The sequence below is a fragment of the Oxyura jamaicensis genome, chromosome 3 (genome assembly GCF_011077185.1).
Source record: "Oxyura jamaicensis isolate SHBP4307 breed ruddy duck chromosome 3, BPBGC_Ojam_1.0, whole genome shotgun sequence".
NCBI classification, from domain to species: Eukaryota; Metazoa; Chordata; class Aves; order Anseriformes; family Anatidae; genus Oxyura; species Oxyura jamaicensis.
Genome location: NC_048895.1, coordinates 30,112,954 through 30,139,575, shown reverse-complemented (window position 1 = coordinate 30,139,575; position 26,622 = coordinate 30,112,954). Strand labels below are relative to the sequence as shown.

Here is a 26,622-nt window from a genome sequence, read left to right as displayed (position 1 = left end):
TGCAGCCCTTGGCCTAGTACCTTGCAATGTGTTTAGCCTATGCAGCTCTGTTTTTTCCCCTCATAGTCGCAGCTCCACAACAGCAGCGGTCTTCCAGCCATGGTTGCACCAGGTGGCTGCTGGGGCTCTCAGTCCCCTGTGTGGTAGGTGAGGGGAGGTGGGTGGGATGGAGAGGTGCTGGTGCTCCCTGCATTGCACGGAGCTCAAACCTCCACCATAAATGACAAATGTCACAGTGTTCCCATGTCTGGGCTCAGTTTTTGTCGTTCAGCCATGCACCACCCAGCATCACCGCTGCTGCAGAAGCTGGAGGCCGCTACAGGCAATGCTTGTCTAGCAGAACTGCAAAGGTGCTGGACGGTGTGGAAGCCTCGAGACCAGGGGCACAAAGCGCGTGCAGGGAGACACTGTCCCTGAAAGCTTATTCTGAGGCAGAAGGAGAGAAAAGAAAGATGTTATTGCCACATCACCCAGAAGAACTGCCTTCGCAGATGAGTTAAATCTCCTTGTGCATCTTCTGCGTCTGAGGTTTTCTGTCCCTCATCAGTCTACTAACTACAGCACTGTGTAACAGCTAGGTATGCTGGGCATTTCAAGCTCTACTTCACTAGTTTTTAAAAAGAAAACACTTGTGTTTTTGGAGCTTTGTATTCCATGTGTTTGTTCTTAAATGTGATCTTTGCTGTAGATACTCATAATGGAAAGGATTAAATAAAATCATGGAATAAAAATAGGGATTTTAAATCTAAACTCATTTTATTAAGAAGTGAAGGATTTGGTAAGCCATTTGTAAATCTTATATTGTTTTGTATTTGTAGATTAGAGTTGTTTGTATAAACTAAGTTCTAGTTTATTTATTTTTTTTACTTTGTGCAGGATGAAGTATAGGAATTGAAAACTAAGAACTCTTTCTGTTGTTATTTTGTTTCTGAAAAAGGAAAATCTTTCGGCCTTGTTCCTGTCATGTTGCCATTTCACAGAGCCAATGGGTTTTTGGGTGGGAGCAGTAGTTTAAATTGTTCTGGTTAGGCTAATAGCACAAATGTTTAATAAATTGTTCCCAAACTGCTATGGTAATGTAGCTGATATTCTGTTCAAATATACATCTACTTTAAATTCTAGCTTTTAAAGAAGATGTATAGTAACATTGAATTATTGAGAAATTATCAGTTTATAAGCTTTTAGAAAATGACGGGCGTATAGCTATGTAAACTTAACCAGATATATTGTAAATAATTATTTTTTCACATCAAGCGCAGATGGATAGCAATTTGAACTGTCATAGTTACCAGGGTGACTTAAAAGTGCAAATTACTGATGATTAAGTCCTGATAAGCTGCTCACATTTCTTTCAGAATGACGTGCTTTGTTCTGCGCCATTTTGTATTTCTGTAACTTTGATTGTTGGGGAAGAAAGGAAATTAAATTCTAATTTGTCTTTTGTCTGAAGACCAATACAGTTGCAAAGGATCTAACTTCTGCTTGGAGAAAACAAGCGTGTTTTTTAAAGCGTGGAGGGACTATTTGTTGCAAATTAGATCATTCTTCTGACAACGGAATTGTAAATATTCTTTAGAGTAGATTAATTCCCATCCTTTTCCTTAGCTTTCTGTGTTCTTGTTGAAATCTGAGGAGGGAATTTTCTTCTTAGTCCTCAAAACTGGTTTATTAAGGATATTTGAGGAAACAAGACGTATGAAGATGTGTAAATCAAATAATTATTTTGCTATTTTGGGAGTATTAGTTTTAATGTAATTAGTGCTTGTATGAAATGCAAGAGAATTACGAGTGGCCATCAAAACCCTCCAAGAAAATGCACTACCACCCTGCAAAGAAGACAGAAGAGATGTAACAGATTTGGCACCAGTCCAAGCAGCTATATTTGTTTTGTTGTTTGGTGCTTGTACTTCTTTATTCAAAGCATTTATATTGTATAAGTGATGTTTTTTTCCTGTATGTTTTTTGTTTGCTTGTTTTAAATCTTGCATGGTTTAAAAAATTAGCTAACTAATGTGATTGTCTGCATTCCTGACCTTAACAATGCAGAAAGCCTTTCCACTGAGTTTAATGGCAGGGAAGGTCCACGCCTTTCCAGCTTGGACCTGAAAATCCTTTACTTCTCCCTTAATTGCCTTACAAAATGGCCTACTTCTGCTCTCCTGGTCCTAATGGAAAACAGCTTCCTCTCTGTCTAGGATGAATGGCTACACAGTCTGTCCATGAAAGAAGGACAGACATGTTTGGAATAACTTTGGGTGGAAATTTCAGAAACTCCAAGCTGACTCAAAATGTACATGTGTCCCTGAAAGGCAAAGTGATACAAGCACCCATGTTGCTTCAGGAGAGCTGTTGAACACACAAATTTGCAGGGTTGGGTTGGTTCTGGAGGGAGCTGTGCCTCCAAATCCACTGGGTGTTTCTGAATATCTCATTGTATAAATTAAGAAAATAGATGGGGAAAGCAGGTGGAAAGCTCTCTGGGGGATTTTGTTTTTAACTTCTTATAATGGTTTAATAGTTAGCAGTTAGAGCTAAGCAGGTGTTTTAAGAGCTCTTATTTAACAATTATCACTCATTTCCGGGCTTCCTGTTTGTTCAGGCTGCTGGAGAACATCACGACATCAGCTAACTGCTTTAAAAAACCTCTTTTAACTCTTTGTTCTCCAGTTATACTGGGAAAACACTACTCAAGGATCCACATGGCTGAAAGGATGGAGGGCATAGCAAAAAGCTGTTGTGGTGCAAATATTATGTCTGGAAAATGAAAACAAGGACCTTGAATTTTGTTGGGCATAGGAGCACCATTGGGAAAACACTGTATCATCATTTGATCAGTAGCTTGGATCAGTTGTTGAAGCTCAGAGAAGCTCATGGAGCTGATGGCTAGTTGAAATTTTCTCCTTTTTTTTTTTTTTTTTTCTCTTCCCTCAACACTTTAATTACAATTAATTATTTGCCTGGGATATGATATTTGCATGAAGATTTATAAGTATTATGGACTTCTAATTCAATGTAATTTAACCATCCTTTAAAAGCTGATATATGCTTCAAATATTCTTTGTTCCAAGTCATCATGGTAGACTCGTATATAGAAAAAAATACTAGAGAATCTTGAAAGATTTCATCTTGTCTTTCACATTCACGCTTCTGTTGATAATATGCGAATAAATTTTTGAACTACTCAGAACTGGTATTCCATAGATTAGCATAAAACTAAATTAGCACTAAACAGAAAATAGTACAAGAAAAGTAGTACTAATTCTAGTACTAAAATTCCCTTCCTCTTTTTCTCCCCAACAAGCTTCAGTGAAAAAAGGGAAATTTTAATCAAGATTATAAAATTAAACCTCCAACAGTATTCTGGGTTTTGATATTTGGACACAACAAACTGTATGAGTATGAGGGCTTCTTGTAGTTAGCACTATAGCAAAGCTGGTTGTCAAATATCTCATGTCATAGAGCCAGAATTAATATTTAATAATAAAATTAAATAAATGTAGATATTTTCTGGAAGGTATGTATAGTTTGCATAGTGCGTGTCTTTTTCAAGCAAGAAATATTTAAGAAACTGTCTCAGTGGATTCAGAAATATTGCTGTACTTACTTGAGGGAGAAAAGTGGAAAAAAATGCTTTTTAATTCTGCTACAAGTTGAAGTGCCTCTGGAGGTTGCAGAGATTGGTAAGGAAGGACAGTCAGCCAGCTAGTAATGGCCTTTGAGTGCTGAGTCCTGGTGAGAGTAAGAAATCTTGGATATATACGTTTGTTCCTACATTCATTTGTGGCTAATGGTATTCGTGCCAACTACATCTCAGTCCATACTGGCTTAAGCATGTACTTTTTCTAGTTTGCTTGAAATTACTTGTCACTGACCCCAGTGTAAGGGAGTAGAGGCAGGCCAAATACAGCTCTGCTCTGGCAGAGAGGCTCTTAGTGAATAAAGTGCTCATACCATCAAAAAAAAAAAAAAAAAAAAAAAAAGGCAATTGTTCTGCATGGGAGAGAGCCTCAATGTGCTCTGCGCGCGCTCATGCATGTGTGTATGCATGCACACCACAGATGGTGTGCAGGATCTGTGAAGTCAGAGAGATGCTTTCTTTCCATACCCTGTCATGCACGTGTGATGAGTCCCAGTGCTTCTGCTGTCATCTGGTACACAATGCCATTCAGTTCAGGAGCTTCTGATAGTTTAAAACTGTTGCTTGATATAACAATATAAATTTTCTTCCACTGAAATAAGAGCATTTCAGTTTTACCACTTTAACATACTTGGGCTGGTTTGCCTGATGATTAAGTAGTGTAAATGGATAAAACCACTTTATGTTAAACATTTAAGTAGTAACATTGATCTACAGTTTAATACGCTATAAATTTGGTGATAAAAAGAGAACATGAAGAAAGCTGTCTTTTGTAAGCTGGTTCAGCCATCTTTCAGTTTCCTAGTTAAAGGTGTGTATCATAATTTTTCCCGTTTCCTTTTAAGATAAAGTACAATTGCTACAGATTTTCCCTTTCCAAATTTCCTGTTTGTTTTCTCATGCAGCGTATAAAATTAAATCCCACTAATTCATTAGTGGGATTAAATAAATGCTTATACTGAAATCCTAGGGAGACAAAGCAACAGAAACCTGAGAATGGTGTCCAAGAAAATGAACAATACCAGATACACCAGTTCGCAGAACAGGCGGTGGATACTTTATCCTCTTCCTGCCAAATGGGCTACAAGTTCTCACAGACACCCATCAACATTACTACTGCAGAGATTATTTGTTACTCTTGTTGAGGGTCTGCAATGTCTTGTAACACTTGACCTAGGCTACTCTACTGAGCTGAAATCACTTTTGGCAGAAGAAGTGGATGCTACATTGCAAGCATCTGATTCAGCTTGGAACGAGGTCAGTATTCCTGGCCCAGGTCCTCAGTGCTATTTTGGGTTGCTTTTTTGTTTTCCAAAGGGGTGTTGAGGATGTGTAGGCACAATTCAAGGGGTTTTGAGCACTTGATCCTATAGGTACATATTTGAAAATGTAACCCTAGTTAATTTCAAGTGAAAATTGACCAAATGTAGATATGAATGACACTTCTAGTTTTCCTTTGTCAAAGCATAGCATGAATAGCATGTTAGAGCTTGTCTTCTAGTACTGTGGTCTTAATGAAGTTTGGGTCTTTCCTGCTTTTGCTGTGGGTGGTATATCACTTGTGTTTTGCAGCTTTTGTCACTTAAAACAATCTTTCTCGGATGTTCTGCTTCACTGACTCTTTGTCTAGTGTCAAGAAGATATGTGAAGATATGTATTCTAGGGGGAGAAGTGTGATGGGAAGGAGGTTTCTGCTGCTTGCTAGAACTCTGTAAAGTCTTTTTTTTTCACTGCTACATTACTTTTTTTTTAATATAACATATTTTTTTAATATAACATATTTTTTTAAAACTATTTGGGATTTGTTAGGATGACTATCATGTAAAGAGACATAATTTACTGTTACGTGCCATGGGCAAAAAATATCAGAGACTTCAGTCACGTGTTTACTTTCAAAACAGCGTTAAGAGTCTTTAGTCAGTGAGTCTGTCATAAAGAGGCATGTCAATTTAAAAAAAATAAATCTTGGTTACATAGATAACTCAAGTTGATTTCTTCATGAAGAAATAGTTTCTTTATAAAATCTACCAAGTCTACAACCCGTGCCTTTACTTTTTGGTGGTTTTGTTTGTTTGTTTCTTGTGGGTTTTTTTTGTTGGTTTAAACTGTAATGCTCATCCTAAGAACTTTAAGATTGAATCACAGAATTATTTTTTGGTGTGAAAGCTACAGGACCTAATTCAGCATTTGAATTTGTGCTGGAGTTCAGATTAAGTAATTAAAACATGGTATAAGAACCTGTGGGATCACAGCATATCCAAATTAGCATTGTTTCTCTTTCATATATGGATTACTTTCCAATTATTTTTATTCCTCATGATAGTTTCAGAAGTAATTTTGTTCCTTCTCTCTGTTGTAAACAGCTTCTAACAATATCAAAGACAGAGCACGGCTTTAACATTTGGAAGATTTCCTTTTCATTTTTCTTCCTAACACATGCTCTGAATAGACAAGCAATTTTAAAACTTCATTTATGTGGCAACTAGTCATGGATATGTAAGTGATTGTGAGATTCTGGAACAATAACAGATGTTCTCCAAAGCAATAGGTAATTTGCTGGCAATTTATCAAGAAAGAACAACTAACCTAGGGGAAACCAGGCTTCTTGTAAAGGGAGTATTCTCAGCTCCAGGTGTACAAATCAAAGACTTTGTGTATCCCAGGCTCTATTTTGGTGGGCCAGGAAATGTAACCAGTTTTGTGTAGAAGGGATCAAATCATGTAGTTCCTATAAAAATTTGCAGAGTGTTTTTTTTTTATGTGTTTTTGCTTTCACCTGTAATAAGAGATTCCTCAGCAGCTTTTTCTTAAGGGAAGACAAGCATTTCTTCTACGTTTTTTCTTTTTTTTTTTTTTTTTTTTTTTTTTTTTTTTAAGTGCTCTATTACTATACAGAAATAAGACAAACATAGGGGAAAAAAATCTTGAAATCTTTGAATCTTCTGGCTTGTAACATGGCAGTGCAAAATGTGTTTATCTGAAACTTTAGAAACAAAGGAATTCAGTGGGTACAAAGGCTGCAATTACTAGTACAAGTTCTGCCAAATAAGGATCAAGCAGATTTGCATCTTAATTCTTTTCTAATGTGTTTTTAGTAGGTACATTGAGACTGATCTATTAAGAGACTCTTAATGGAGTCTTGCTTAGAGTCCAAGATTGAGTGACTTTTACAGTACTATTATTTGTTAACTGTTACCATTTAGAGATTTTAACAGATTATAAATATCAGAGAGTTTGCACAGGAATTATGTGACTGCAAAACAGCAAAAATGTGGCACAACTGAAACTGCAAAGAAGAAAATTAGAAAATCTCTGTAGGCCTCTCATGTTTGGGGATTTTGTCTGTTGGGGATGTGAGCTTGGTTTGTGCATGGTGATCCATATTTTCTGTTCTTTGAAGTTGTAGTGGCTGGTATTATTTCCCATCTCTGTTACTTATTTTCAGTTTCTCATCCTCTGTCCTCCATGAATTTGCACTTGTATTATGAGAATAATGCGACTTCATGAGAATAAATAGATTATAGCGTTTTCCACATGGGAGATGATTTCTGAAGATTACTGTATGTGGGAGTTAGTTTCATTTATCTCACTTTGAGGAGTTAAAATTGATGCTTATGTACACTGCTCTTAAGGTAAGAAATATAAGCCAAATCTGGATTCATTTCCATAAGAGGAAACTGGATTGAATTTTTAGATGCCAATTTTTGGTAACTGGTATATTAAGCAGAGGGCTTTTTATACCATGTTGTAGAAACCACAGCTTATATATCTGCTCAGTGTCTGGTCTTCTTCAAGTAGTAAGTATGAATCTTAATCTGTTCTACAAAATCTATCTTATGATGTAATTTCATTTTTTACAGTTTCAAGGTATTCTATTAATAGCATTGGTAGGATGCATACACCTATAGAATGTGTAAGAGGGTTAATTGAACCTTAGGTTTGGAATGGCACACTCAAATGCAGGTCCACTGAGACCTTTGTTTATTGAATCTGATAAAATTAATACATTTTAAAAAGAAGCCAAGAAGCTTTCTTTTTTTTTTTTTTTTCAGCAGCATTGAAATTATATAAAAGGTTCTGTGGTAAAGCTTAAAATAGGACTTCATTCAGCATTCATGTTGAAATTTTCATATTTTGAAAATAGCTCCTTATTCTTCTGTTGCTGCTGTCCAGAGATGGCTGCGTGTGATTTGCAATATACTTGAGGGATGAAAGTATCCCTGACTATCATTGCACGGCATCTTTATTGGTGTGTCATCCATTTAGTGACACTTGGTAAAATCAATACTGCACAAATAATGGAATGTAAAACAGAAGGAAAGCATGGGCATGCTTCTAACCGTTACTACAGTAATGGACATTTTCAAGGAAAGTAACTTTGAGATAGATAACAACATGATTTTTCTGCTATGAGTGTCCAATTTTCCAGAGAGAAACAACATCCTTTTCTGGAGCGTGTCAGCGTTTTATCCTGTTTTCAACAGATACATCTCTTTTTGCAGACCTGCTCTCCAATAGCAGAGGTAGTCATGAGATGGGTGTGATTTAAGAGAGTGAAACTAAATATTGTGCCACTAAGAGCATCTTCTTGCATTCCTTTCTATATTTCCCAAATAAATTTCCAGTAAACATGGAGCCTTGAGGTACTGCAGTTTTTTTTTGTTTGTTTGTTTGTTTTCTTTTTTTTTTTTTCTTCTTTAATACCTTTGGATGACCAAGCCCAAATCTTGTTGGGATGCCCTTTGAAAGTTGGTCTGCTAGAGCCATCAGTGCAAAAAGAAACAGTCACTGACACCACTCCATTAGATACTACAATCAGTAAAAGGTTTGTCAGTTAGTTTTTGGACATCTCATTATCTTTGGGGTATTATTGGAGTTCATCTGTTTTATTTCTAATGATTGACTCGGTCATCCTTTCCAGGCTGCAGCCAAGTAAGGCCACTGCTATGTTCTCCAAAAGCTTCTTTCAGTCTCACCCTCAAATAATGTCTCACAGCTCTATGGAAGGACCTGCTATCTGCAGAGTGAATGTTTTAGGAGCTTCTGATTTCTCTTCATAGATGGTTTTTCACTGTCATCTACATTTGTTGTGGAGGGCAGAGCTGCTATAGGCTAGCAATATTTCAATGTATGATGCATCACAAAAACTCTTACCCTACCGTTAAACTTGATTCTTCATATTTTTGCAGTGAGAGCTCTGCAATTCTCCTGATTTATGTACAAAGTAAGGGGAGGTAAAAGAAGGATAAGTTGTTGAGTATAAAGCCTATAGTTTGGTTTGACACAGGATATGCATGCTTAGCCACATGAGAAGGAAGCCATGTTTTTATATATTGTATTACAATTTTAATGACTTAATAAACATGCCAAATTATAAACAAAACACTACTGAATATTGATGTAGTACAGAAATAAGTGATTTACAGCCCTCAGAAAGCTTGACATATAGTCATTTTCTAAAAGTGACTTGTGTAGTAATGATTAAATGCAAGTAATAAATTTTATTCTTAGCTACTGAAATCTTCTGGTTTAAAAATATATTTCTAAATAGCTGCTTAAATTCCTTGCAAAAGCTACAATAAAATAGGAATTCAAGAGCCAGAGTAGGAGGTATTTGAATTAGTTGTTCCTCTAATGTAAGTTAATTGGACTGCAGTTCCCAGAATGAGCTGCTGATTCTTGAACACTCCGAATTAACAAGTTTCCAGCATTTAACAGATATCTTTTATATATTTATATATATGTTTGTGATGTGCCTTCCTTGATGGTTATGAAATCAAAGCCATGTGCTCTGATAATAATTCTCAGTGAAGTATTGATTCATCATTAGGTAATTTTGTACCTGAAAAATCCTTGAGAAGCGTTGGTTGTGCAGCTAAAGTGTCATGGCTCAAAGTGGTGTTAATTTCACTTTGTATGTGTTATTTTTATTTCATTATTCCTTTTTGTTGCAAAAATGTCTGTTACAGCTTGTGAAATCTGTGCAACATACCTGTACAGTAGGTGACCTGATCTCTCTCTCTTGCTTTTAATGTTAGCATGTTTAATGTTGCTTGTATTTTTCACTGTGTGTTTTTTATGAGAAAAATTGAGGAGAGCATGGGAACGTTACCTTATTTAAAAGATAATAAATAAATTCAATTAAAGTAGTCAGGTCTTAAGTTCATACTTCTCTGAGACAGAGAGGTCCAGTTTCTTCGTTTGATATTGCTTAAGAGAGCAAAGCAAAATAAGAAGTTCCTTTACTTTGTGGTACATATATGGCAGGAGCCAGTAAAGTTGTCATTGCCTTCCTTCAATAAAAGCCTACAATTTGCAGAGAAGTGAAATGAGTACCAGAACAGTCCAGTGTGACTGACAAGTTGTGCTTTCTGCCTGCTTATAGGGTGTTTCAGCGTATACCTGTTTTATATGTTACTTGGATTCGTGTAGGTTCCTGACTGTTCCCGGAGGAATTAGCTCTCTTCATTACCAGATTAGGCAGAGAGTATTCAGCTGTGTCATAAAGTGGAGGAAACCTTCATTAAACTATTTCTAAAATATCTGGCAGTGTTCCAAAGATATTGTTAGGATTGTTCATGGTGTTGAAAACAACTTGATTTCTTTTTAATTGATCCAAGAAGAAAATTAGAACAAATTGCAAGTCAGGGTTCAGAATTTACCTGTTCTTCATTAGGTTTGCCAAAAAAAAAAAAAGTAACTTAACCCATGATCTTAAAGAAACTCTAACAGTAAAGTGGTAAATGCATTGTTTTTCCAGAATTTTCTCACATATATGGAAAATGCTATTCAGTTGTATTCCTTCCATTCTGAAGATATAGTTCCAATGCTGCACAATCTTGTTCTCTCCTTTTATTAAGGACTACATAGAAAATTGACCAAATTACCCAGAATTAGTCAACAAATCTCTGTGGCTGAGTCCAACTACTATTTGAGCCAGATCATGAGAATACTAACTTTATTTATTTATTTATTTTTAGATTCCACTATCTACTATCTGCTATCTAGTACACACTATCTTCAATAGTTAGCAACTTCATTAGCATGCACACTCTATGTATTTTGAAGTTTTAGAGGGGGAATTGATTTTGGAGTTGGATAAATTGAAAGCACTTTTAAGAGCAGCTGCTTTGCAGAGAATGAAATCTGAAACAATCCAAAAGAGAAACTCTGTAGACTCCTGGGAAAAGTTAAAATGCAGCATATTTGACTGAGTCACAAGCAACATATCAGTTAGGGTTGGAGAATCAGGAATGGAAACAGTCCAAAACTCACACACACAGACATGTTACACAGACATCTTGCAGATCTATAGCATTCCCTAGAGATCCTTATTTAAAGGGGGTATGCCCTGATGGTTAACAAGGTCATACTTGTGCATGAATCATTTTCATCTTTATTACTAGTAGGGGAAAAAAAATCAGTGCATTTTAAATAATAATAAAATAATACCAAAAAGCTCTTCCCATGATGCAAAGGTAACTTTCATTCTGATTCTGTCTTTGAAGTCTCTGCAGTAAAAGGACTCTTGCTATTTCTCTGGTCAGATCTTTGGGAACTGTTTCAAAGATTTTAGCCAAAAATTTAGATCTGTAGTTCCCATTTCAGGTAACCTTTTAAGATCAGTTTTTTTTCATGCAAGACCGGAGAGGGAGTTTTGAAACAAACTTTGGTAGGACTAGGTTTTGGCCCATAGTAAATGATTACAGGACTCTCCAAATCTGAGAGTGTTGAAAACTGTGTGGGATGGTGCTTAAGGAAATCGTAAGCCAGCCAGACATGAAGGAACAAGGGTATCCAAAATGTAGATGCATTCCTAAAGCAGCATATCCTGCCTGCCTTCATGCTCTTTTCAGATGACAAGTTTTTTGTGACACTTCCCCCAGCTGTGAAATTATTCCTCCTTCCTCTGTAGGTTGCACATAGAAAGATTATGGGTGGTCAATGTTTTAAAAATGGTTTGGTTGGAAATTGAGACAAAAAGTATATTTAAGGCCAGATAGACTTATCTTGCTGCGAGCTGTATCTCTGCCCTCTCCTGAGTGGAATTTGAGTTGCAAAGCCTCATAATATAAAACCCAAATGGATATTTTTCTGTAAATCAAGTGTTAAGGGTCATTGCATATGGAAACTGATATGCACAGTGACACTGAAATATGTAAAAGTTTAGCAGTAGGCAACCATAAAGGCTGATTACTCCTAGTCAATTTAGCAGTTCAAATAAAATCACTAATATGGTAGCATACCTAGAGCTCATAAATTCCAATGTAGATAATGGTAAAGATATCAGAGTCTAGTTGCATAAATGTGTTGTGGGAGAGCCTGAGCTTTTTAGAATTTGTACTCTAAATAAGAAAAATAATAGAAGGTGAAATACACAGCTGGAGGTGAGTGTGAAGTTCAGTGCCCAGGGTAACCCAGCAGCTCAATAGCAGAGCTCACAGTAGAGATCATAGAAGTATTCAAATCGTAGAGCAAAGTCTTTCCATGGAGAAACTCTGAGCTCACTGGTATGGTTTATTTAAAAGGAACAATGGGAGGCTCCTTAATTTGGCTATGTAAAGTACCATTAAAAATAAAGGGCTTTTTACTCTGACAATGGTAAAACAAGAACTGATGGCAAGCCAGATTGCTGAAAATGAACAGCAAAGCACATATTTATTTTCACGTTAAAAGTGATAAATTAATGAAACCAGTTAGCAAAGGATGCAACAGATCCTTCGTCCTGAGACATTCTCGGAAAAGACTGAAAGCATTTTGTGAAAGACATTAGCTTTGCTTTATTTATTTGGCTTGATACCAGAATAAGTAGGCAGCGAGCTATATCCTCCATTACCAGAACTGAATGGTTCTTATACATCTAGAAGTAAATCTGAAGAATTCTTGTTCATTTGGATCTTCAGTTGTCCTGATTCCAGTCCCAGGAACCCCGACTACTCGTATATGACTCTGCACTTCCTGTTTCATCATGGACTAAAAGAGGAACAACCAAACTGCTACAATAGAGGGCAGGATAAATGTCAGGGTGTTTTTTGTTGTGTTTTTCTGAAGGCCTGAATCCAGGAAGTACTGGAAAGCATAGGTGTCTGAAAGGTTTAGAAACTAGAGTAAGATTTTTAAAAGGGTCTAGCCAGCATCTGTCAGGTCTCCATGTTGAACTCTTATCTAACCTGTTAGAACTCTACAGGTGATTTAATTTAAAACATTGCCACAAATAAAAATGGTAAATAAAAATACCAACTAATGCAGCATACACTAGAAGATGTATCTGTTGCTAATATTGCACTCCTGGCTAGTGGGCTCTACTCTTCCATCAAACTTGTCAGGAACAGTAATACTAGCAGTGGAAATTTTTGTCATTTCCTTTTCTGCAGTCTCTGTATTCAGGATGTTTGGTACATACCTTTTGGTATGTCTGTCTCGTGGAATATGGCTTGCCTGGCAGCATGTGTCAAGCTACTAAATTTTCCTTTACTCAGTTTTCCTTTTAGGATTTAAACACAGGTAGCAAGGGCTAAAGCAGTTTTTTGCTTTGTTTTGTAGCTCTGTTTTGTAGCTGACATCGGAGAAGTCTCAGAGTTGCACTGTTTGTTATGGCAAAGGCTGCAGAGGAAGTCCCAGTGAATCACAGATAATTGTAGTCTTCGGGATAGCCAGTTTGTTAGCAGAATTAGCATCATTAATCTCTCTAATCTGGTAATTAAACAGAGGGTAAAACATCATCAAGGCAGGACAAAAAAGTGTTTTTAAACAGCAACAACAACAACAAAATGGTCTCTGAAGATCTTATTGTAGTACTTTCTAAAGGAAAAAGAGTACCGAAGAGAGAATGTTCAAATGATGTTTTCTTCTGGAAATTAAAATGCTGGTTTGTTAAGGCAACTTTTTATTTTTTTTTAAGGCTAACAAGATAGCATTGAAGGTTATATTTTCTGTCAAATGTTTTTTTTTTTTTTTTTTTTTTTACCACGTTTGGGTATTTGTTCAAGAAACTAAGAAGGTGAAGTTTGGGTGGCATTTTAAAATTGTCTTTTTTTCAGGGATTAAATTTTTGAACATGCCTATTTTGAATAATTTAATGTGATTGAAGCTGCCACTTGACTGGCAAAATGTTTATCTGATAGAATTTGTTTTTTTAAATCACCTCTTGCTTTAGAAGAAAACATTCTTGCTATTTAGACGTGGGACTGAGACTCGAGAAGTATATCTGGTTCCCAGGCATCTTTTGTGACTGCCATTAAAAAGAAATGAGTATATTGTACCTTTAGAGTTCAGTGATGTCTGAAACAGTGACAAATTGCACTGCTTCCATGTTCTTGTAGTGTTTCTGCTTGCGGCACTGGAAAGCCTGTGACTCTCTACACAAGGCTGGAGATCTGGTAGGCAGGAGCAATGAACTATATCATAGCTAGCATCATAGAGAGTTTAATGGTCAGTCTAATCCCTTTCATACTCACTGTGCTTGCCCTACAATAAAAAGATGATGGCACCAAGTTTCTTCTCATTTCAGTCTCTTTCCATATCCTGTGACTTACTTAAAAGGCCCCAAATTGGACAGGGCTGAGGACAGTGAAGTCTGGGGGCACAGGATGGTGGCTGCAAGCATGGTGTTGGTCTGGATTTGCGGTCAGCATGAAAAAGGGCCGATGGATCCACATGGCAGCCAATCTCTATAAATATTGCTTGCAATATTGTGTGCCATATAGTGTGAAGGCAGAATGAAATCTTCCATTCTAAACTAACAAATAAACATACAAAGCTAAGATACTTTAGCAAGTCACTTTTATTTTCTTAATTCTGCTTTCTTCTTCTGTCCCTTGAACTTCATTAGAACCTAACTTTTGATATAACTATAAAGTGTCTGAATCAACGCAATTCTTGGCAGGCTCTAAATAGGAGAGCTATTTCCAGGAAGGATACTTTTGTTTAAATATTTGATGCCAATTCTGTTTTACTGTTGTGGTTTGTATATCATTCAGTGTTTGTTTATTGTAATGCTCATGTTTGTTGTAAAGCAGCTAAGGTTACAGATACATATGTGAAAGGACATAGAGAATATTTGTGTAGAACATACTTTTTCCTTCCATCTTTAACCCAACAAAAGAGTATTTATTCCTGAAGCCTGTGTATTCGTGCTTTCATCTTAGAAGAATTTTAAAAAGCAAAACAAACCAAAACTGGAAAATAAGTATTTTTGTGTCACTTCTGCTATCTCTTAATTAATAATAATAATAATAATAAAGCTTATATTTTAACTAATAAAAGCAAAAGGATGCTTAACCTGAGACATCTTACTTTTTTTTTCTTTTTTTTTTTTTTTAAAAAAAAAAGCTGGTAATTCCATAAAAGAATTTTAAAAACCCTTAAGTTATCACATTTTTGGTGTCTTGATTTTAAAACCGTTCTGAAGTTTTTTATTACTTTTTAAAATCTTATTCCTTATATTAGGGGGAAAACAAAGGTCTTTTAACATAGCATGACACCTGAAATAAAGTGACAAGAAGCATTCTAACATTTAAGAATGAGATTAAAAGAGGTAACATAGCTCTTTGCAAAATAAAATTTAGCATTTTAAAAGTAATTTTATCATAGCTTTCTTTTTGACTTATTATTTTACTTCCTCTTGCTTTGGTTGTGACAGCTTCCTGTCACCTCTGTACATAGCGTTTTTGGTTCTGTGCATTTCCATGATTGTCTCTCTATTCAAGGTCCTTTGTTCTTCTCATTCACTTCTCTTTTTTAATTGAAGATATTTCAGTCTCTGTTTTTTATTATACTGTTTCATTAGCTCTCTTCTTTTCTGCCTATCTGATGTAGCATTCTTTGTTTCTTGCCTGGTAGTCCACAGCGTTGCTGCCAAATGTGGCCCCTTGGCCATCCAGGTGGTTATAGTCCAGGCCGGTGGCCTTCTCTTTTGGCCGGGGTGGGAAGGCAAGACTTGAAACAAAAACTGAAAGCAGTCACTATGCTGTGTATGTTTCAAAGCCTCTCTGGTGTTCAGCAGGTTGGCTGGTTGGGCAGGTTGACTTTCAGCTGAAATTTCAAACAGGGTACACTTCAACTGATTGTGAAGTAAAACAGGGATTTTGTCACATTAAATGACCAGTTTCCCACAGAAAGAGGAGTGGCTGGGATGCTGGAGAATTTTCAAGCAAATCTTCATAATTTATAGAGATATCTCCTAAAAGTAAAATGTTCATTTTCTGGAAATATGGGGGAAAGAGCCCAGCAATTCATAGCCGGTTACTGAGATCGAAGATGCTTCTGGGCACATCTCCAGGCCTATCATAACTGCATATTCTGTATTTTCAGCCACTTTAGCGAGGAGAGGTGAAAATCTCATTCACGTCTAAATCAAATTGGCAAAGTAGAATAGTAAGAATTTACCAATCAGAAATTTTATTCTCTGTGCTGATAAACTCTGGCTTGCAGCTGATGTTGGTGTTGAACATCCTCAACAAGCTACTTGGAAGTTCCAGCAAGCGTGAGAGTACACTTTGTCCGTTTGCAGCACACTGGATCAAGCAGCTTCCTTCCTAATGGAGGATTAATTTCTATCATGAGTACAAGTAGAGAGAACACTTAATGTGGTTGCCTTTCAGATAAGAAAGGCTTTTCTCCTGTCTTCCCAGGGAGCTGAACTGAGCTCAAACTCATAAACAGTAGTTGGTTTAGTTTATTTTTATATATGCAAGTATTGTTGCTTTCTGGCTGGAACAAAGCAATTACAGTTGTTCTTGGTTAGAAGGCAAGTTCCAGATTTTTATTTTTTGTTTTTTAAACCATAGGACTAGAATAGGATTAACAGGTGAGAAAATGAAGAGCAACTTCACCTCATTTAAATATCACAATTTCCTTGCATTTATTTATATCCTGCCTTTGGATGTTACTTTACCTCATTTAGGAAGGATTTGAATCTATGCTACTTTAGATCTTTCAGCTGTTAATATTCCTGAATTTTAGAGTCTAAAAATCAGTACAGTTATTTCCTTTATTCTTTGTACAGGTATGCTGTGTGCATGTTTCATGCTGTATTCTGTCAAAGTTTCCCATAATATACCTAGGAGGAGAAGAGTGCAGGAGAGTGTTTTGACCATAAAGAGAAGAAAAATATGTTTTACAGGAAACAGGTAGTGTTGCTTGTATATATTAATGTGTGAGACTTCACACACTAAATCAACTGTACAGGAAAAAGGTGTGCAGAGTACCCAAATTGTTGTATATGACCAGGAAAAGTGCCAGTCAATCCTGAAGTCTTCTACTTACCATGTACTTAGTGTTATGCTGATACCTACTTCATGATGACTGTTCAAAATGCTGCAAATGCATCTACTCAAAATAGTGAAATTCAGGAGAAATATCAAATATCTGTGTGATTAAACCATTATTTCTGGGTGATTCCTGAGACTGAACAAATGTGCTTGCTCTGAGTTTAGCTTGTATGTACAACAAGTGGTCATCTAAAATTGTACTGTAACAAAACAATTTCTTAACAGTATTTGCCAATTTTTAACCTGTAGTAATCAGTCATGATCTAACTGCAGCCCTGATTCTTTATTGTAGAAATTCAGAGTTTTATTCCTACATGTGTAGGTAACACTCTCCCTTTTGGTTGCAGTTTTTTAGCATGACATTTTAAAATATGTTCATGAGTCAAGTAGGAGATGTTTTTAAATATTTTGTGTCAGCTAATTATTTCCCTACAGACTGGAGAGTGCTGCCACACTAGCCACAGTGCGTTAACAGGTTTTGAAAAGGATTGTGATGAAATTACAGGTCAATATTACCACATGATGCAGTTCCTTTATTCTTAAATCAAATAACCATCTGCTGGGGAAACTGATTGTTGTTGTCTTTTGCTTTTTTTTTTTTGTTTTAAAAAAAATATTGAAATACATCTAGCAGATGTTTCAAGTGAAAGGCTTTATGCAGACTTTTGTTTTGTTGTTGGTTTTACTGTCTGTTCACTCAAAGTCTAGTTGAGCATCCTTTAGCCAAACTCAGCCCTTGCTCAACCTACTTCATGTTAACTCTGGGCTTGTATTGCTTCTTTGTACTTTATCTTCATTACTACTACTGAAATAATGCAACCTCTATTTCTAGTGTGAATGCAGTCTACTGCAGTGGATATACACACTATATAGCTTGAAGGTAGGGGGATAAGCAATATCAACCAAAGTCGTTTACATGCTTGGAGTAACTGTATTGGTTTAAATAAACCAACAAAGCAGCACACTCACGTGCCTGGAACAGTTAGCTGGTATGGCTCTCAGTTGACCTGCTTGCTTGCAGAATGCCCTGAATGGTTAGTCTAGGCAGTCTGCTCTCTTAAGGTTATTGACCTCTCTTTCCACTCACTAAGAAATGTCTCATTGATTTATTTCCCTCTCATGAATTCTTACTGCAGGTATTTAGAAACCCTAACCAGTTTGGGCATATAACTGCTAACAGACACAGGTTTCTTGTACCATATCTCAGTATGAAGGAAAGGTGAAATGAGGATCTCTTGGAGGTGGTGGGGTAGCGATACCTGGTGCTTTACATACACTGTCACCACCTGCAGCTTTCAAGAAAGTGAAGATAGTCTTTTTCTCCTTTCAGATCAGCAAGTCAGAAACTTGGTTTCATGCAGTGATGCTTTTGCAGTCATGCTGCTTGATGCCTTTGCAGCCATTTGTACTGCTCTGCTATCTTGCTGTTTGTAAATAAAGCCATCTGTCCAAGCTCACATTCTGGCCTCTACCAGAAAATGAACCATGAACACCCTAGTCCCAATTCAGTGGTCCACAAAAGTTGTTCTTCCTTGTAATGCACAAAATAAGCATGTGATTTCTGTGTGTGTGGAAATGTGTTCTTGGGCACAAACACATGCATCTCTATACTGCCATGCATCGAAAAATATTCTTCGGCTGAAGCCTTAGGTACAATAGGTTGTAGAAGGTCAAAGTTGTATCACGTGATTCTGGACACTGCAATTGAATATTGGCATATGTGATAGTAAGTAATGGAAGTATTCTTGTATGAGAATTGATTTCTGAACACTGTGGTTATTTTAGCTGGATCTTGTTCCTTGGCTGCTTCTGTTCTGTATTATGTCTGTACATGTGTCTGGCACTGGGAAGTGTTTGATCTTTTCTGTAGGTCATGCAAGATGTTTGATGTCTTTTTGTTGACTTTTGAGTATAAGTAAATAAATGATAGAATCCCCTATGGCCAAAATGTCTTAACTTTTATATATATCATTGTGGTCAATTGCAATGTGGCAAGCTGTGTTAAGTTTCTCTGTAATTATAATAATCAAATATGCAACATTTGTAATGAAAGGCAGATTTTTGAACTTTGTGGCAGTGCACTGGCTCTGAAAGAGACCTAATTTCTGATTTCTTTGGCCAGAAGAGTAAGAGTCTGTGGAGGAAGGGAAAAAAAAAAAGATTTAAGCAGATTCTAGAGAAGTTTGCTCATCATATTACTAATGTTTTCAGGCAATTTCTTTACAAGTTTATCTCATGTAATTAATCATGAATCTTGTGAAATCTGTTAATTTTTGATTATTTAATAAAATTTTCTCTGCTGTTTTCCTGATCCACCAGAGCCTATTACAAAGCTATCAGTTTTAGGTGAGCTTGCTAGGGATTCAGGTGCGAAGGCTGGGGGAAGTTTACAAGCTTAATCTTTCTTCTAGCCTGTTGTTTCTGTCAGGAGTTTGCTTCTGTTCTAATGATGGTGTTTTTGAAAGCTTTTAAATGGCGTAGTCTGCTGTCACTTTGAATATATTGCAATTTGTCACTATTCATGTTTTACTTTCTAGTAAATAAATTAGGTACTGGAATAGTTATTTAAATTGAAGGAGGAAAAAAAAAAATCTAGTTAAGGAACTGAAGACCAGCACAGATTCTGTCTCCAATCATTTTCTACTAGGTTACAACTGTTCTGATTTTTTTTTAATACAGTCTTTATGGAAATAATATGCAATAGAAGTTGAAGAAGTAAATGCCCCTCAAAACAAGCAGACAACCCCCCAGCCTCTGCAATGTTAGCTCTTTAAACTAATAATTTTTTCCTTTCTCTCAGAGAAGTTTTTCAAAGAGAAAACTTTCCAATGTTATGCTATGCTCAGTATGGGTTAATGCATACTGACTTCTAAAGTCCTACGTGACTCAAATAACCATCTGCAGTGACAGATCATGAGCTTGGAGGTTTATGCTTTAAGCTATCCAAATATCAGATAATCCTAGAACATCACAACAAGAGGTGCAAAGCAGGTTTTATGACTTAATTCTTTCTGTTTCTGTTGCTTATACACTCCATTTGGGTTTCTTACTGTTGCCAAACCCCTAAACAGCTTTGTGACTCGAGGTTTTTTGCTGTATTTTTGCATTCTGTCTAGCTAGGGAACATCGGAGTAAAACTTCCTCAACCTTTGTACTGTTAGGAAGTTCGTTTATGGAAAATGCATTTGTCTCGTTATTGTTTATTCCAGATCTGAGTTTTATGTCAATGACAATCCTTAGATTTCTCTCAAGAGACAAGTTAGCATTTAAATAAGTACAATGGACTTAATCTTAGATGACTTTCTTGTGTTGTCGTTATGGTCAAATGAAAACCTGTGATAATGTGGCACTGAGCCACTGAAGATAGTGGTTTATCACTTGTTTACAGCAGGTCCTGGTTATCTCCATGGGGCACAAAAAATCTCTGTGCTGGTGCTACCAGCTAGAATGAAAACAAGCACCCCAAGTGTTAATGGAATTATTTAGGCTTTAGAGTGGTCAAAAATGCAAAATCTTCTTCATGTGCAAATAAGAAGTATCAGCACAGCCCAAATAATAGCATAGCATATTCTAATCTTCCTTATCCCTCCAAGGGTAGAGTGTGTGTGGTTTCCTCAGCAAAATCTTAGACTAAGAAAATCCTGCCAGAGATTGATATCTTATAGGGGGTAGAAATTATAGTGTGTACCTAAGGGGAGGAAAGCAGTGAGCTTATGGAGGAGCTTAGAACTTCTTTTTTTCAGAAAAGCATTTAGGAAGTAAAAGTTTGCAGAAAGCAAACCTTGAGGAAAAACTGAACAAGTATTTTCATAATCTTCTGCATAGTTTGATTAAATTGTGCATTACTTCAGAGTTGCCTGAGAATTGCGATGCTTTGGAAATGCTGAAGAGAAATATTTCAGCAATTTTTTGTTTGAGATTTTTTTTACTGATGAGTATTAACTGAAGGGAAGAAAAAGGAAATTGCCTCCTAGATATGTACCCATTAAGCTTGTTTTAAAAAAGTAGCGCTTAGATGTCTCTGACTGATATTGCAGGAAGACAGGATGTATATAGCTTGACAAAGTGAAGCCTAAGTGAGGAATAGGACAAATGGTCCAGTAGATAGTCTGGGCCTCCAGAGACCAGAGTTCAGATCTTGTTTAACTGTAGACTTCTTGTATGACTATCTGGCAAGTCGTTCAGTCTAGCTTGTGCCTTTGGGAGTATCTCATTTTACAGATGGGGAAATGTCTCAGAAGGGTGTTGAAAATAAAATCCATTAATGACTGTGAAACTATATAAATGCCTTCAATATGCTGAAAGTTGGCCATGGCTTCAGCATGGGTTTTTTCCTCTGAAAGTATGTCTGGTTTTATGGATGGTTGCCTTTTGTTCCCTGAAACAGACAACTAATATGCTTTATTCAGGCCTGGAGTTTTTCAAGTTCTGTGCTGTTTTCCAGCAATCATTGTACCAATCTCAATGCGCTACCACATAAGGGTGATTTTAACCATATAGAAGTCGTTTAAAGTGCCTTCACAATTAATCTTACTTGTACCTACTAAAACACTGTATTTTAATAAGTACCACAAAAATAGAATAGGCCAGTACCAAGATAAAACATTTCAGTGATCAAACATCTTGTTCAATGATGGTTGTTACATCTTTTGTTGCATGTGGAGACTGTGGTCTGTATGTGCAAGGAACATATTTTGCAATATGTCCTGGTTACAGCAAAGCTCTTTTTATATCGGCTCCTTGATCTCATTCCTAGTTTGCATCTTGCCTTGTTCCCTGTTGTCCTTTTGAACAATTGTATCTTTTTAGACATCTTCTCATAGCATCTCTCTGCATGTATAAATGTTTAGCTGCATTCAGAGAGAAGTATTTTTAGTCAAAGAGAAGGGTCAGAATAAGAACTGCTGTGATCAGACTATTTTCATTGCATTCAAGTATGTCTTTTATATCCAGCTGGATTTGACCAGTCTTACATATGTCTAAGGGTATTTCACATGTGGTATCTTTCTGGACATTTGGTGAAAAATTCTTTTAGAAGCAATGCCTTTCTAAAACAATAGAATAATGATTTAAAAACTCCTGTACTAGCAGTACAGGAGTACTAACAATTGTACTTCCAGTACAAAAACTGCTAGTAAAAAAAAGAAAATAAAAAAAAAAAAGTAAGAACTTTAGATTGTGCTGTTCCTCTTTTGTATCTCACTTGTATAATGACATTGCATAGTCTCCACTTTTATCTAAGTGTAGTTTTATGTATAGATTGAAAGAAAATGCACATAGCTTTTGTTCTAGTAGCCTGACTGTTTCTAAGGTATTTATACCACTATATTTCTAGGCTTATAAATGTTCTATGCAAAATTAGAATTGAATCAATCCTTTTCATTCCATGCTGGCTTTGATACATGAAAGACCTGAGACCATAAGGTTTCCTATCAGTTTGGGGGATTATGCTTCTTGGGGGAGGGTGGAGGGAGGGATCTTTTATATGTAAGGTCAGCTGAGGCAACTAAGCTGCCAGTTCCTGGCAAAAGTACTGATTCATGTGGCTGATGAGACTGTCAGCATAGGTGCTTACTGAAATGAAATGCTGGAATTTTATAAATCTAAAAAAAATAAGAATATGTCCATTTCGTTCTCATTGGTGTTAGAGCATTTTAAGACAGGAAAATATTTTCTTTGTAAAAGAGAATCCCTTATTTATAAATAACTTATTCTGCTCAGAACATCAGCAAAAATTCTGAACTGAAATCGTTAGGCAGCATTTTTAATAAATTGTATATGAAAACAGTACACTTGAAAACTCAGGTTCAGTGCTCCAGTCTTTCTTGGGTTGTTCATAATGCTGTTTGTACTTAATAAATGAGCATCACTTTGTGATGGTGGTCATCAACTCCTCCAGATGCATGACTCTTCTGCAGGGACAGCGTTGGGGTTATGCATGTGTGCGTGTGCACATTGGGATTTTAACTGCATCAAGTACTTTACTGAAAGCTTAACCAAACAGTATATAATACTGAAAGAAACAGAGCATTAGGCATGCCTCTTTAATACAGCCATCTGTTGAGTACTATAGCAGTTTTTCAAAAGCCGCCCTCAACATAGACATCAAAGTCTATCCATCCACCTGTGCATCTGATCTAACATTTTGTGTCTAAAAATTGCTATGGGAGAGGAGCAGTATTTCAAGATCAGTAGCTTTATTTAAAACAAAAAGCATCCCCTCCCGCCCCTCATGCTGCCAGTTCAGAATTTGTTAAAAATGTCTTTACTCAGTATTGAACACTTTATTTATGGAAAAAACAGTCAACCACGCTTTCATTTTCCTCTCCTCTGAGTAACCCCTGGCCTTGCTAAAACACCGATTTCCTGTCTTGTCTATTTAAAATACAGCTGCTGAGATCATTTTCTTAATCCCTGGGTCTGGTGACATCAGACCTGTGAATTTGTCTACCAGCTCTTTCTTAAAAGTCACAGAAGGGTTTTTGTGAAAAGCTGGCTTGTGGAAGGAGGAGCATGTCTTACCCTGATGAATTCAACAGCTGTGGCCCAGGAGAGGGAAACAGCAGAGAACCTCTGCTATAAAGGTCCTCCCGGGTGATGAGGGAAAGGTGGAAGTAGAAGGACCATGACAAAAAAAAAATGTAGCCCCATGAAGCTATCTGCTGAATGCGGGCAGACAAAGCTTGGTGCAGACCGGACATCGTGGCATCTTGTTCCTTCCTTCCACCACAGTGCAGCAAGCTGCTGGGCACACTGGCTGAGCAGGTTGGCAGGAGAGCGCTGAGCTTGGGTATCTGTTACACCCTACATGGACAGAGTTCAACTACAGTTTATTCCAAATGCTGCCTACAGACTCAGGTTTTGATGGTCCTTTTGGAGAATCTCTTTTATGAAGAAAACTGACCAGTTCTTTGCAAAACACTACTGAGATTACCATTTCATCTGACTTAATTGGCAAGTTCCACTTTCATGTCATGAAGAAATGTATGATATCCTCACCTGTGTGATATAATAATATGTTGTCTAGTTATTAAGCTTCTGAATTATCATTGATAGTTAAATTCAAGTTGTGGTTGTCAAAAAGATCAAAGTATATCTTATGTGTTAGCCAAGCTCTGCTTTGCATGTTCATTTACTTGCTAACTTGCAAAGATGAACCAAGTGGTCTCCCAAGTTGCTAATATCAATTAGCGATCTCCTGATTGCCATCTTATTCCAGCCTAGAGCCATGTCCTTAGGTCACTTGTGACTGAATTCAGAGGCAGCTGAGTATAGTTTTTGTCTGCCAAAGTGGCTGAGGTTGGTGAAAGGAGGCCCACCTTCCCCTGTGGCTGTGGAATGGGAGGAGGTGTGGTGAGGTGGGGGTGTAGGAAGCTCTTACTCTGGCCGCAAGCCCTAGGCACTGTTATGTGGGCTTAGGAGGCTCCCACCCTCTGCCTAGATCCCCCCCATCAGCCCAGGTCCCCACATCAACCCAGGGCTCTGCCCCAGAGAGGCTGCTGCAGGGCTGGGCTCCAGCTCCCCACAGCCCTGCCCTGCCTGGCCATGGGACCCACTGAGCCAGGTTGGGGCTGCCTAGGTGCTCTGCACTTTTCTGGGGCGGTGGGGCATGGGACAGGCACTGGTGGATGAGTTCCTTTGTGACTGAGATGCCATGACTATGGGTTTGTGGATTTATGTGTTTTACTTACCAAAATAGAATTAAAAAATAGCATTAATGAACACCTTGTTGGCTTCACTCATGACCTATGAAATTATGTGACAACTGCAGTGTGATATTAAAAACCATTGATTATGAAGTGCTTTAGTTTAATTTTAATTTAATTTATGAGAGAAAAATGACTACAAAAAATGTCTGTAATGTGTGGGGCACCAAGAAGATACACAAATCCAGCAGTAATTAGAGTTGGTGATGTGGTAAATAAGTGGCAAAATACAGAAGAATTTGTAATGAGATCAATGCAGTACCTGAAGGTTTTGCAGGCTGTAGGAATAAACATTTAAATACAGCAGCTTGATACTGAGAACCCATATTTCATGCCAAAAGTGATCTCTACAAAAGCAGACTCCTTAAAATCTACCATTGCAGAAATAAATTAATTTTGTATTTCAGAGAAAAAGGATAAAGCATGTATTTCTATAAAGCATGTATTTCTTTCTCCCAGTGGGGATACAAAGGGAGTATTATAAACACGTGTTAACCCACTATACGAGCTGTGTGTTGATTTTTTTCCCCTGTTCTGCCACCAGAGCTGATCTGTCTTGCTGGGATCTGAATAGGTTACAGTGTTGTTTTTCACATTTGCATAGTTGGGCTCAGTATAAATTACAGTCAAAAAGTTACTTGATATTGTTATTTAACTTTGTTCCTTGACTGCTGCCATACAAAAACCACTATTTCCAAGAACAGTGTTTTAAATATTTGATTTGTAAAATTCACTGCATTCAAGTTTTCCCAGTGCTAAGGGTACACGATTCTTTTTCACTTCAGGGAGGTGGAAGGTGCTCTTGCAGAAGTACCTCAACACCTCTTTGCAAAACAAGACTCTGTTAGTAGTGAACTATAGACCAGCCCGTGTTCTACCTATACTTTGGCTTCACAAGTTTTGGAAACTTTGGGTTTCCTTGCACGTGCAATCACTTGCTTTGGGAGCCATTCTAAGTTTTCTTTTAATTCTCTTCTTGATTGCAGATTGACTTGGAGCCAGAAGGGAGAGTGTATGTCATCATAGACCTTTCAGGATCATCAGGTGAAGGTAGGGACTTCAAATATTTTTTCTTATTCTTTAATGAATGGAATCTTTAAGAGCATCTGCAACAGAAGTATTAGAGAAGGTGCTGTGCCAATGCCCTCTGAATCTGTACAATCCTAAGTTAAAGTGAGTACATTTTGATGTATATCCCTGTGTTCATCTTATCCTGTTAATCACCAATGGTAACAATACTGACTAAAAGGACAGTAATCAAATGAGAGGAGTTTAGAATCATTAATTTATAAAAGAAACTTTCAAATTCTTATTTTTGGAAGAATGTTAGCCAATTATGTAGGTAGAAATGATGAGATGTCAAAGAGGGGAAAAAAGAGTTTATTTGCTTTCATAAATACTAATATTTGCTATTTTTCCACTAATATGTTTTCTTTTCCAAGTAAAGTAATGAGCACAACATTGTAACAATAAGAGGTGTTTTCATTTTTATGACAGTTAAATGTTGGGGAAAAAAATGAAGAAAGAAATTAACTTAAAGTATTTTTCTACAGTTTAATTTGGATCAGAGTCAGGTGGTATATGGCACGAATAAGAGAGTTTATAAAGAGGGAGTTCTATTGTGTATATTGATCATACTCTCAATGACAGCTGAAGCTGCTGAAATGAGGATGGCTCATTTGGGTTTGATTGTTTTTAAATGATGTCTTCTGATCAGTGTTCCCCAGTAGCTCAGAGAGCTCAGCTAAACAAAGTTATCATTCATCCAGAGTACATAAAGAAGTTTCATGCAACCCCTGACAGGAGCTGAAATAGAAAATGGTATGAAATGAAATTATTTTCCCAGCACAGTTAAGAAACAATGAAATAATGTGTTTTATATTTCTGCTCTTTGTAATGAATTGCTGTGCTCTGACCAGTTCTTAACAGTAGCTTGCAAAAACACATACTGAACTACATCTTAATGTTTAAAAACAAAGCAAACCAATATTTAGACTTCGTCTTCTAG

The 26,622-nt window shown here is 36.9% G+C and overlaps 1 protein-coding gene across 2 annotated transcripts in view; it reads left to right on the top strand.

Moving 5' to 3' along the window:
- Positions 1 to 26,622, top strand: part of PRKCE (protein kinase C epsilon) — a 294,416-nt gene that overhangs the window by 75,478 nt on the left and 192,316 nt on the right. For both annotated transcript variants that reach the window (XM_035321702.1, XM_035321703.1), the window contains exon 2: positions 25,601 to 25,664. In XM_035321702.1, coding sequence (XP_035177593.1) covers positions 25,601 to 25,664 — 64 coding nt within the window. The remainder of the gene's footprint in view (positions 1 to 25,600; positions 25,665 to 26,622) is intronic.